Below are 14,007 nucleotides of genomic sequence, written 5' to 3'. Positions count from 1 at the left end.
AGTAACACTTTAAGATAACAGAATGAACATTTTTTGTGGAATTAGTATGTGTACAAAAAAATTTGAGTGACCAAGACTGTACATGAAATGAAAGAATACATTACAATACATCACTTCCGAAGATCTATTCTGTCTTACGATAATTTTTGTAACTCTAGTAACCTATTCATTTTTTATATGAGACTAGCATGTACAAAAAAAAACCAGACCATCTGATATTCTCATCCAGGGCTGGATCAAGGGGTTGCTGGGGTGGGCCGTGCACCCCCAGATTTTAGTTGTGCACCCCAAGGTCTCAGAGTGCATCCACTGATCCATGAGCCACTCTGATGTGCACAGTTGACGTAAGGATGCAAGTGTACAATCCAAACACACACGTTTCTGCATTTAAAAATGGCTGTGTGTATAAGTGGGTGCTGCAGCGACCATCGGCTGGAACCAAACAGAATCAGCAAGGGAGAATGTCACCAGCACACCGAGGATCACCAATATGTTTCCAAACGTTTTAATAAATGATCACATAATTACAGTAAGGCCCTGCTGTAACTATGTGATCGTTTATTAAAACGTTTGGACCCATATTGGTGATCCTCGGTGTGCTGGTGACATTCTCCCCAGTTGATGTAAGGAGGCACACTGATGGGGACACCTGATGTAGGAGAGCACTGTGATGGGGACGCCTGATCAAAGGGGGCACTCCGATGGGAACACTGGTAAAGCGGTAGTAAACAACAAGAAAAAAAAAAAGTCCCCTTCAAGGTAACGTCATAATGTGCTAGTACGCATCGCATACTAGAACATTATGTAAAACGTACCTTAAAGCGAAGCCCTCCAGGAGCACACTGTCGCCGCTGCAGAAGCTTCCATCTTCACCCGGTCTTCTTTCTGGGTTGGTGATCTCCGGCCAGTTGACAGGCCGGGCTGCAATGACGTCACTCTCATTCATGCGGGCGGGAGTCCAGGGCCACAACATACAGCTGTGAAGGAATGGCACGGGTATACCATTCCTTCAGAGCACATGCGCTGGCTTTAGGAAAGAGAGTATATCTCCTAAATGGTACATGTTTAGGAGATATTCATTGTACCTACAGGTGAGATTTATTATAGGCTTACCTGTAGGTAAAATAAAAAAAACGGGTTTACTACCATGTCAAGGGGGAGTAGTCATGATGTAAAGAGGGACTCTGATTTATTTATTTCAGGTACTTATATAGCTCTGTCAATTTACGCAGAGCTTTACATACATATTGTACATTCACATCAGTCCCTAACCCTCAAAGGGTGTACAATCTAAAGTCCCTAACTTACATTCATACATGCACATACTAGGGCCAATTTAGACAGGAGCCAATTACCCTACCAGCATGTCTTTGGAGTGTGGGGGGAAACCGGAGTACCCGGAGGAAACCCACACAGGCACAGGGCGAACATGCAAACTCCAGGCAGGTGGTGCTGTGGTTGGGAATTGAACCAATGACCCTAGTACTGCCAGGCGGAAGTGCTAACCATTTAGCTGCTGTGCTGCCCCATGAGGTCTCCTGATGTAAAGGGGGACTCCGATAGGGACGTCAGGTGGCACCGTCTGTTTAATCACCCTAATTTAATAACAGCCTAAGTGCCCGGTCACACCGGCCATGCCATGCAAGTTGCAAATCGCATGGCCTATTGTCCGGAATTAAAGCAGTCATATCGGTGCGATTCCGACTGGGTCATGCACTACTTCAGGTATGACTTGCATAGACATCTGTGTTTTGCAAGCCACAGATGTCTTGCAAGTCGCACCGCAAGTCGGAATGACATCTGTGACTGTGACCGAGGGGTAGTACATAATAGTGTTTGCCAGGTTGTGACATTGTGTGACAGACTGTCAGAGACTCACATTATGTCCCCTGACATTTTGTCTTGACTGTACCCCCAGATCGGATAGGCTAGATCCGGGCGTTCTCATCGTGTGTGTACCAGGCATTACTTGTGTGATTTGATGATTCAATAAAAAAAACGTTTTGGTACCAGAAAAAGGGGGACCTGCTGAATATTAGGTGGGTGGTTGTAAAGTTTCAATGAGCTGCCTAGTTGTGATCTGTGTCTTCCTGTAGGAGGGACCCCTGTGTGTCCCCGTGCGGTACATTCTATGACACACACTCCTCTATGTATTCCTATGGCCCCCCTTCTCTCCAGTAATATCGCACAGTGATACCATGCATTAAATCCCCGGGCACAGAAGTGGAGTGGGGACAACCAACGACCAATGGGCTCTCCCGTTTGATTTTTAGAGCCTATTGAAGAAGATTGGTGATTGGTCTCCCTAGGAAACGTCTCCAGCGCACCTCGTCTCCGGCAGCGCCGTGTGTGGGACAGCGGGGGAGAAGTTAGGCGGTGCTACCTCTAGGACCCGGCGGCCTCCTCCGTACTTCCTGCCTGGCTCGCTCACACACGCTCAGCCTGCCAGCCCCGGAGCCGCGGCCTCGTCCTGCTCCCTCCTGCTCAGGCCAGGCCGGGGACACCATGTGAGAACAGGCCCGCTCCGCTCCTCTGCCTTCCTTCAGCTCCGGCCCAGGTGAGTACAGGTCAGTCCAAGCGGCGGCTGTGCGGGGCCGGCCCGAGTCAGGGCACCTCGCCGGGGGTCATTCACCATCTTATTAACTTCTGGGGGTCGGGGTGACGGGAGGGAGTGTAGTATGGAGGGGGGGAGAGCCGGGGGTGGGAGCTGGTAGGCGATAAGAAGGCTCCTGTGTGAGGAGACAGGCCCAGGCTGAGATGAAATGGCCTCCTTGTTAATAATCCGAATCACACTCATTAATTGGAGTAGAGCTGGGCTCCTCCATCCAGCCAGCCTCTTCCTGTGAGGGCTCAGCTCCAACACACCACTCATTGTCCCGGCCTTGTATATCTCCTCTACAATGAACACGGAAAAGTTCTGCTGATCCAGAGCTGTGCAGGATGCTGTGTGTGGAAAGCTGGACCCGGAGCCCTCCCATCACACACGATCCTCTGCACCCCCCCATCTTCACCATTTTATCATTCAATACTTTCTGTAATGTGGATGAATCACACCATCACACTTCAGCAGCAAATGGAGCAGAGCCTGCAACCTCCTCCATTGTTCCCTATAGCTGCACTTTTCCCTACACAAGGCAGCTCTGGGGCTTTGTCCATCACACACAAACTTTCTGCTAACCTTGGCAGCCATCTGACTTACCAGAGTCAGTATTTTGGGCCTTCTGGAAGAATTTATACTTGGCCCAAAAGCAAACCTTTTATATTGCGCCTTACAATTGGTGGCTGCATTAGTTTTCCTTTTCTTTAGGATCCATGTACACACTGCTTCTATAGGACTTTTGTCTGTACCAGCAGCTCAATGTTACATGGTCTGGCTGAAAAAAGACAAGTCTTTCTAGTTCAACCATGAAAGTGAAGAAAAATTATAAAGGGTGTGGAATTTTTTTTTAAACTACTTGTCCAAGGGACTAAATCAGTCCCAATCTACTTGTTATAAAAAAATAATTTTAACCAAAACCATGTTTAATTAAGGCTGACTATCTTTACACTCAGCAATCACAACTCTGATAATCCCTACAGAGGTGTCCTGCCGAGCGTAGGGGGTGGCGGAAGGTGTCCTGCCGAGCGTAGGGGGTGGCGGAGGGTGTCCTGCCGAGCGTAGGGGGTGGCGGAGGGTGTCCTGCCGAGCGTAGGGGGTGGCGGAGGGTGTCCTGCCGAGCGTAGGGGGTGGCGGAGGGTGTCCTGCCGAGCGTGGGGGGTGGCGGAGGGTGTCCTGCCGAGCGTGGGGGGTGGCGGAGGGTGTCCTGCCGAGCGTGGGGGGTGGCGGAGGGTGTCCTGCCACCTCTGATTATCCTTACGCTCAGCAATCACAAAGTACAGTGCTGTGTGTGGAGTAGATAAACAGTAATAGGACAGAGTTTGATGTGTGTTGCCATTGATATGGCTTGTATGGTGGTCTGGGTCCTGAGGCCGCCCGCTGTGTGTGTGTTCTGCAGCAGAGTGTATGCAGACTGAGGGATACAAATGGAGAGAACGAATGCTGAGGTGTCGGGAAGGGCAGCTTGTCAGTGTGTCCAAGGAGGAGTGTAAGAGAAGTGTGGGAGTGGCTGGGACTGAACGGGGCCAACGAGCGGAGTGGATGGGCTGAGGGAGCCGCAGAGCTAGTGAGAGGCTGCCGGAGAGTGGACTGCCTGCACCGGACAGCAGCATAAATAAGTTCACTGGTGTTCACTCCGCAAAAAAACCCCCAAAAAAACAAACTAAACCCAAGCAGCAGTGCTAAATGTAAATAAAAACCACCTGCCCGATACCCAGAACTGCATGTCCTGGGCGTCTGGTGATATGAATTGCACATCCCTGTTGTTATCCTAAACCTGCAGTTGATCCAGAGGAAGGAAAAAAGCCCAGCAAAGCATGATTTTGTTTGCTTCTGCAGGGGAAAAAATTCCATCCTGATCCCCCAAGAGACAGCCGGATCTGCCCTGGATCAACTTTGCCTATAAATGTTAATGTCCAGTTATATTCTGTGTATCTAGGAAAGAATCCAGGCCTTTTTTTAAAGCCTGAGCTGGCCAGAACCAACTCTTGAAGGAGACTATTCCACATTTTCACAGCTCTTACTGTGAAGAAACCTTTCCATCGTGTTATCCTATGTGTCCATACACATTAGGACGTTTAGGGTTAGTTCACACCACATGCGTTACATGGTTGTCAATGGCATAGTTCACACCAATGCATTCCAGAAAAAAAGTAGAACATGCTGAATCTTTCCTGTACAGCACAGAACTAGAACGCAGTATTTTTGTGGTGTTAACTGGCCCTTAGAGATCAGCGTTAGAGCAAGGGTCTCCAAACCATGGCCCTCCAGCTGTTAAAGTACTACAAGTCCTATCATGCCTCTGGGAGTTGTGGCTGTCAGTCTTGCAAGTCCTCATGGGATTTGCAGTTCCTCAACACCTGGAGGGCCATAGTTTTTAGATTCCTGGTTTAGAGGAAGAAATAAACCCTCCTGTTTTGTGTTTTTGAGAGCAGTTTTCTAGCCGAAAATATGCTAATCGCTCCTCCACTCTGGTACAAAAAAACCTCTCAAAATGAGCATTTATTTCTGCAAAGGGAAATGTTTTTTTTTCCTGCCAGTGCGCATGGAATCTTATGCTGGCTATACACGGTTAGAAAACCTCTTTAAAAAACAGTTGGATTTGTAAAGTCAATCATGCATGCCATAATGACATCATTGCATCAATATTCATCCCCCAATTATTGACATTATTAATCGATAATATAATAAATGTTACATTTTTAATTGATTACACTTATGGGGTTATATTTTAAAAAGCTCATGTGCTATAGGTTGTCTTTAACTGTTCTCGATCAGTTCCACTACTAATGTTTAGAAAATCATTTAGGGTCACAAAATCCAACATGACGGGTTGTTTTTTTTTTTTTTGCCATAAATAATTTACATTTCGATAAATGAAATTAGCCCTCTAATTTTTCAAAAACTGAACGATCAAGTGTATCGAATGCTTTTTCAAACTGATTTTCTAACCGTGAAAGTATCAGGCTTTCTTTCCTTTTTCACCTGTTGATCTGGCCAAAGATTCGGGCAGTTTAGCAGAGACCGGACAAATTTTAATCCACCTATGGCCATTCCCATGTGTAAGAAGTCAATATGATTATCAACTTCTCAGAAAGGGGTTTCTTGTAAAATTTGTTTGTGATCAGCACTGCAGATCGGTAAAATTTGACTGCGGAGGAGCCCCTGCAGTCTGAACACAATAAACACAAATGCTCCTGCGCTTGGGGATGGACTCGATGCAGGCTACAACCACATAAGGAATGTCCTGGAACATGCACACCTTGCTGCCCTCAAATGGACCAGGAAATCCAAATATACTGAATGAGGAAAGACAAAACAGAGGGCGCACAGGCCTAGTGCATTACCATAAAAAATGTTTAATAAAAAATAAAGTATGTGTTGTACTCACAAACGACGACAATATAGTCAAGGCACATCATAAAGAACAGCTGGGTCAACACCGCGCTGAGTAACTTGCCTCTTCCTCAGAGCCACTCTGAGGAAGAGGCAAGTCCTCGAAACGCGTCAGCCTTTTGGATGTCTATACTCCCTATTACGGACTGTTACTCAGCATGTGCGCCCTCTGTTTTTTCTTTCCTCATTCAGTCTGAACACAATACCGCAGAGGGTGGCATTCCTCAATCCACCTTAATTGCAAGGAATGGGGGAATCTATTCAGTTTTTTTTTTTCTTCAATTCAGCCAGTTCAGCAAGAACCAGTTGAATTCTGATCAATCTTTGGGTAAGCTGATTGTCCTGAATGATTGATCAACCTCAGGACAACCAGCTTGTTGTTGTGTGTGTTGTTTTTTTTTGTGCAATCACTGCCAGTGGCTATAGTCTCCAGCAGTGATCATTTGTGTTTTGAAGGTGGGCAAAGCTCCTCCCCAGCAGAACACAATAGTGCTTTGGGAGGGATTCCCTCATCAACATTGACTGTGTTGATGGGGGAATCAGGCAATAGAAAGAAATTTGCATAATGTATGGCTTACCTAAGTCTGTGGTTTTTCAAAAGAAGAAGCTGTCCTGCAGATGTAGCACTTGGAGGGATGAGATACATCATTCACCGCAGACAGGGTGCTTACAGTGATTATTTATGTAAAACCTTTATCCCAAAAGAAAATAATACTTTTGCTTTGTTACCTGGAGTTTGGCTTCAATTTGTTAGTCATGTCCATCGAACACTCCCCTTCCCCAGACTGACAATGATGCTGTCCAAAGGTGCTTCTGCTCCTTCATCCAGAGGGGGGACACTCTACTATAGGAGGTGTGTTACTGTTCAGAGCACCAGGGAACAACATAGAGGGGAGAAAAAGCCAAAGCCACCACATCTGATTGCTATACCTTTTCAGTCTTGGGTTTAAATCTTTTGACCAAAAATAATGCACTTTTTTTTTTTTGCAGGTAAAAAAATGTGCATTTATTATTTTTGGTTGCAGGATCCTGTAAAGCATTGCACCAGCTGGTGCCATGCAGGTCTCCTGCAGACCTGTCAGTATATATGCCTGTACAGGATGTAAGGACAAGCAGATATACTGACAGGAAGATTGAATGAACTACTACAGCGCTCCACAGCATCATGGTAGTTCATTGAGAACTACAAGCCGACAGCCGCTATGGCTGTCGGGACTTGTAGTTTATTCATTCACAGAACCCTGTGAATGAATTAATGTGGCCGTGTAGGCAGAACCCTGCACGGCCATGCTGGTTTTAAAAAGGTGACATTTAGTTCGGGGAACTTCTCCCTGTACTTCTTTCACGTGGGAGGGGGGAGGAATCAGGCAGCAGCTACAGCATTGTGTACATGTTACATGTTCCACCCTAAAAATGGGTTAAACAGGTAACACCTTCCCAAAGGTTAACGTAAAGTGGAGCTCCACCCAAAAGGGGAAGTTCTGCTTTAAGACTTCGTCCCCCGTTCCCTGTTAAGGATTGGCAACTTTTGGGAGCAGGGGGAGAGTGGGTACCCAAATTTGACAGGTACCCGCTCCCACTTCTGCTGAAATCGCCTAGGTGATCGGAAGAGGAAGTTAACACCAGACAACCATGCCCTCCCTGCATTCAAGTTCCCACTGTACAATGAGCTGTCAGTACCTGCAGTCACCCCAGCAGTCCAGGGTTTTGAAATCCCCACTCTTCTCCCTTTTCTCTGTGTAGTGTTTGTGGGAGGCACCAGAGTAATTCACTGTGTAGACACTGACCACTTAGAATAGCTGTGGTCCTTCCCATATTTGTACACAGAAAAGCTGGGATTTCAAATCCATGGACCACTGGACCAGCTACATGGGCACTGACAAAGTGAACTAACATTTTAAGCTTTGACATTTAGCCTGGGTTCACACTGATGCAATTTGGAATTCACACTGGTTTCTGTGCGATTTCCACACCACATTATAATCGCACCCCATTCATACAAACCACTGCGGGTGTGTATTTTAAGGTAACGACACCGTGAAATCAGTTAGATCGCATGGGTGTTCACAACCATGCAATCCGATACTGGTGCAGACTTAAAAAGGGTCCTGCACTTTTTTGATGCGGTGCGATTTGAGCCATACAAAATATATGGCTCAAATTGCACCACACAGAAATCACGTGATTTGAACAAGAATGCGGTGCAGTTCTTCAGTGGTTTAAAGTGGTTCTTAAGTGTCAGGGTGGATTTGATTTAAATCATAATTCTTAAACTGTCACCTCTGTCCTGCTGTGGCTCCTCCTCTGACCCGCTGTTGAACCGATTTTAGGTTAATCACACATAGTTGAACTACTCAGATTATTCTATATCATGGTTTTTTACATGCTTACTGTGAAGTTGTGTGAATGCATCAATGCAGTGCATGTTATCTCAGCTTGCAGAGCTTGGATTCATTGAGTGAGTTTACCAAAAATGTAAATATTGCAGAATATACAGCCTCATGCTACATAACTAAGCTATGCTGAATAAACTAAATTATTAATGTATTTTAAATAGAAAACTATCTTTACTATCTTTAGATAGATTTTTACTCCAAAAGCATTTTATTAAAATAAATTTGCTAAAAATAAAAAAAATATTTATTTATATATATATATTCTTTTTTTTTTTTTTTTTTTTTTTTTTTTTTTTAAATCGACTTTATCCACCCTGTTCAATGTGCATCTCCCCCAGCCCCCCACTACTTTCCTGAGCCCCATCACGATCTAGCGCTGTGCATGGGAGCCTCGGTTCTCCTTGGTCTCTCCCTCTTCATTGTCCCTCTTCACTGGCTCCCGCTGCTGTCAGTCATAGCCAGTGAGGAGGGAGTGAGGGGCCAGACTGAGCCACACTCTGTGTGTCCCATAGACAGAGGCAGCTCGGGAGCAAGCTCACATATCGGTGGATGTATTGGAGTAAATTGTTAATTATGTCACGTGTAATCATTGTGTCTCACCTTTTAAGACGGTTTTATGCCAATATTTGTAATTTAGTTTGTAATTTTAGTTCCTGTGGAGCTGAAATTTTGTTACCATTCTATTAACTGCCAACTTCTCCAAATAGCTTCTCCACTTCACAAGTGAGATGCTTGCGACAGCTCTGTCAGAGTGGCGACACTCGTATACACCTTGCCAACACATAAATCTGTCACAATTTCCACCATTTGTCTCACTACTGCAAAACAGATTCCTATCAAGAGTATTTACAACGCTTTATACATTTTAGGGATTGTGTTTTAATTGTAATTACATACAAATGTGTCATGCGTAGGAATAATCTGAATACTTCCTCCCAAAGTCCAAAAGCATAAAGGTATGAGTAGCATGTTTTTGTTAGTTGTTACATTGACTGAACACTACATTGTATAATAATCTCATACTATTCTGTGTTCTGTACGATATGGCAGCACTGTATATATAAAGGATAATGGTTGTTTATGTCATCAACATGCAAGTTTTTATGGGATCTGTATTTCAGGAAGTCAAGAGCTTCTTCTGTGTTTTGTTTTTGATACAAATCCTGTAGCTCCCGACTTTTTTAATAATAGGACACTTACCTGTGCAGAGATCCAGCACGGTCCTTGGCTCCAACATGTTTTCTTTGGGATGCCGGCTGTGACTGTTGTGGTTTCACAGCCGGTTTCCCACTGTGCATGCGCGAGCCATGCTATGATGTGTGAATGGTGCAAAGCATGATCCAATTTGCTCCTTCATGGAAAAAAATTTCTTTCTGATCCCCCCCGAGAGGCAATCGGATATTCCCTGGATCAACTTTACTTAGAAATGTTAGTATTCAGTTATATTCTTTGTATCTAAGAAATAATCCAGGCCTTTTTTAAAGCAATCCACTGAGCTGGCCAGAACCAACTCTTGAGGGAGTCTATTCCACATTTTCACAGCTCTCACTGTGAAGAAACCTTTCCATGTTTGGAGATTAAAAGTTAGTTTGGGCCAAGGTGGCCTAAACAAATTTTTTCCAGGCCAGAACAGTCTGGCCACTGGAGTAGCTGTAATAGACTTTAGTAACATTTGCTACATATGGTAAGCAGCTCTGTGTTTGGTCTGCTACTGGGTATAGATTGAGTTGGTTTTAGTGCATCTCTGCCATTTAGAAGACACCTTGGTATTTTATTTATTAATGAATACAAGGCTTCATCTGGCCCAGGTGCAGATAGTGACATCATCTGCACCCCCCCCCCCACCTCAGCCATTCAGAAGAAGCCTTGTATTGATTGGTAAAAATACAAGGCTTGTTCTTTAATGGTAGGGATGTGCTAAGCAGTGGAGAGGAAGACTTCTGCTTTTCAGAATACTACTTGCACAGCTATCATACTGATCCAAGCTTTACCACTTTGAGTCATTTCCCTGTAATAAAAGCGGAGTTCATTTGCATGCTTGTTCCAGATTAAGGACTCCAAAAGCCAGAGAGCCAGTCAACTGTTTCACAAGCATTGGAAGCCTCAATATTGGTCTCAGTACAGGTGTTAAACTTGATTTAACCCAGATGCTGCTGGAATTCACTTTTTGAGGATGTATAACCTATCCAATAATCACTTTTTTAGATTACTTCTCATTTTCAATTTCAAATGAGCACTGGCATTGGAATTCCTCTTGTTGCAGCCTAAAGAGTCAACAGAGTTTGACTGCTGGTAACTGATTTAAAATACTGCATATCCCTTCTCTTGCTGTTTTTTAATGGCATTGTTGCCTTTCTAGTAGTCCCCATGGGCCTCCAAACCCCCCCCTCCCCCCCCAATTTATGTAAATCATTTTTAGTTTCTAGGCTAACAATATGTGCCATTTTGAAACATGCCTCCTCCAACATGGGATCTCTGTTGGTCTGCTGTAGCATTGTAGCCTTTTTTCATATTGTAGTAGTTTGTTTACTATTCTTTTTTTTGCAGAAATGGAGACAAACAATCATTTTGCCAGTACTGGCCAGCCTCCATTATCAAGCGCCTCAGGACTGAAACAGCTGCCTCAATTGGTAGAACCAGTTTACACAAATAATTCCCTTGTAATATTTCCTCAACAAGTTAAAGGTAAGCATTTATACATAAATTATCTAAGTATATAATGTAAAATGTAAGAGTAATGCTTTGGGTTTCAGTTGGGGTGGTTGTGAGTGCAGCATGGCAATGTGACTTGATGTTCCTATGGTTCCATCTCATTTCATATTTTCAGCACTCATCTCCGTAAATGTAAAATCAATACTAAATATATTCACAAGTTTTAAAGTTTAAAATAATAAAAAAAAATTTAAAATTCCAATCCATGTATGCACCTACTGCTAAGCTTTAAGTGTCTAAAAACCCACTCAGCGAAATGTTGTTCCAACAATACAATATTGAACTACACTGGATACACGTAATTCAGCCAAACATTTTTGTGAAGCTTTGGGTAGCATGAAGCATAGCGGAACCTCTCTTCAGGTATTTACTGTTTCCTTTGTTATTTCTGGTGAGATTTTCTAATTGTTACCCTACTACACAATTCTCTATATGGCTGCATCACTTCTAGTGTTATTGCTATTCTCCTGGAAGGCAACATTTCCACAGTTGTCTTGTCTTTTGCACAATTTTGTTATGTTTTCTGTATTGTTTAATTTTTTTTATGCTTTTCACTTTAGGTTTGAATTGTGATATGCCTGTGAATGGCCTGATTTCACCTTCCATATCCAGTAATCCTCATGGCACATTTGCTTTGGGTGCTAGCAGTACCAATCATCCCACAACTAGTAACTTTGACTACCTCTGGAAATTTCCCAAGTCTCCTGTTCTGAAAGACTGTCATGGACCTGCTGTGCCTAAGGTGAATGGATCAGCATCGCCAGTATCAAATGGTCCTTTCTATAAAGGAAACTCACAGGAGACATGGGAGAGCTCTTCTTCCAGCCACCAGGCATCTCTTATTTTCAATGGTCAAGACTTGTGCAATTTTAGTAATATTAATGTAAAAGTGGCAGCTGCAGCAAATGGAACACATTGCTATCCCACAACTTCCCAACCAGCCCCTTTGCCAATATTTGGTATGCAGTCTCCTTCTCTTTCCCCTCCTCCTCCTCCTCCTCCTCAGTGCCAGGATGAACAGCAAGAAATGGAAACCGAAGCAACTGAAACAGTGGAGAGTAAAGAACGACTGGCAGATATGTCAGGACTTCCTGATGTTCAGTCAGGTATGTATAAGTGTAAATCAGACCCCTAATTTGTAAAGTTGACTTAGCTTGACACTTTTGCTGCAGGAACAGTTTTTTAAATTTTTCGCTGATTAAAATGCACATTTTAGGCCTGTAGATTGTTTAAAACGTGCAAAACATATTTTATGAAAGTGAGACATTGTAAGTCTAAGACTCTGTAGAATGAAATATTTGTAGTTACAATTTTTTTATAGCACACATAGCTCTGTAGGTGGTTCCTGGGCTCTCCCACTCCTACCAGGAGCTTGGGACAACAAGTGATGTAAGGATGGAGATTGGGGAACATCTGTTCCCTGATCTCCTTTGTGCAATGTAAGACTGGAAGCGCTCAGCTCTGGGTGTTTCCAATTTCACAGCTGTCAGAATCCTGGCAGGCATATGATGTCATGATCACCATCCCAGCCAATCAGAGGAAGCCTTGTATTCATTCATTAAGTATAATGCTTCCTGTGAATGGCTGAGCGGCACACAGCTCAACTTGATTTTCTTCTGGCAGTGGGATGGGAAGTGCCTGCCTTACTGCTGGAACACAGGGCTGTACACCGATGCTTCATACAGCATTGACAGCCACTGTATCTGTTAGTCAAGCAAATAGTTTGTTCGGACCAATTTAGAGTGACAAATAATACTTGGGCTTTAAGAACCTTCTGCTATGGTGACAGCAACAGACTTTTTAAAGAATTACAGCCAGTTCACAGATTAGGAAACTGGCAGTAATTAAAACTGGGTGTACCCCATTAGGCACACCTTGCTTTCGAATAACAGAACACACTGTGCAGATTTGAAAGCTGCATTTGGACTGAATAGCAGCTTTGATTCTGCCCACTGCAGTACAAAACTCCACAGCCACATGCTTGTCAGTGTTATGGCTATAGTGACCAGGGAGAGTCTGCTCTGAGAACGAAGTACCTACTATGGACACTCCAACCTTAGTGCCAGGCTCTGACCATTTCATGTACCTGTCTGACATAAATCGAGTACAAGCACTGACGCTTTTGGTGCAGGGCTCGACAGAAATCCAAAGGGTGTCTATGACAACCTTTATGAATTTCTGCATTATGTTTTTTGGGACTTTTAAAGCAGTATTAAACCCAAAAGCAAACATTTTATTATATTGCAACTTGCAAATGTTTAGATGTGATGACAACATTATAGCATTATTATGCTTATACATTTTGGGGGATTTCTTTCTTCAGCTGATGATCCAGCCAGTAAGTTGTCTTATTTTTTTTTTTCAAAAGTACAAGCTGTCCAGCAGAATGTATCGGTTTACATGGATAAAAAAAAAATTTAACACTGGCAGGGGTGATTACAATGATCATCTTATATTAATTCTTGTAAAACCTTTATACCAATGCTGCTGATTATAAAGTGTGAGCTGGAGATTAGCTTCAGTTTTGTTAGTGTATCTAAATCTGTTAATTTAACACTCCCCTCTCCTCAAATTGACAATGCTGCTGTGCCTTCTGTGCTTATTCATCTAGAGTCCTCTCATTAATACAGGAGGTGTATTCCTGGCTAGATCACCAGAAAAAACAGAGGGGGGAAAATCCAATGAAAACTAATGCAGCCACCGCATCTAATGATTGGTGAGCGGCAATGTAATACATTTTTAGTTTAATACCGCTTTATTTAATCTTCAGGCCTAAAATGTGCATTTCACATGTGTGCAAAAACATAAAAATTGGCTCTGGTAGGAAAAGATTTATACTAAGGTGCTAGTACAGAAAAATAACTTGATTTTCCAGAAATAAAGTGTGTTTCTACCTTCCTATGTCAA

At 43.5% G+C, this 14,007-nt stretch overlaps 1 protein-coding gene across 1 annotated transcript in view; it reads left to right on the top strand.

Moving 5' to 3' along the window:
• The window catches only part of BAZ2A (bromodomain adjacent to zinc finger domain 2A), a 145,465-nt gene that overhangs the window by 48,476 nt on the left and 82,982 nt on the right, over positions 1-14,007 (top strand). The window contains exons 2-3 of the mRNA XM_089680463.1: positions 10,936-11,073; positions 11,661-12,206. Of these exons, the coding sequence (XP_089536589.1) occupies positions 10,938-11,073; positions 11,661-12,206 (682 nt within the window). The 5' untranslated portion in view covers positions 10,936-10,937. The remainder of the gene's footprint in view (positions 1-10,935; positions 11,074-11,660; positions 12,207-14,007) is intronic.

This window comes from Staurois parvus, unplaced genomic scaffold (assembly GCF_062004578.1).
Source record: "Staurois parvus isolate SC_StPar_1 unplaced genomic scaffold, SC_StPar_1.0 ptg000017l, whole genome shotgun sequence".
Classification (NCBI taxonomy): domain Eukaryota; kingdom Metazoa; phylum Chordata; class Amphibia; order Anura; family Ranidae; genus Staurois; species Staurois parvus.
The sequence above is the reverse complement of the archived record's forward strand: the minus strand, read 5'-3'. Positions and strand labels throughout refer to the sequence as shown.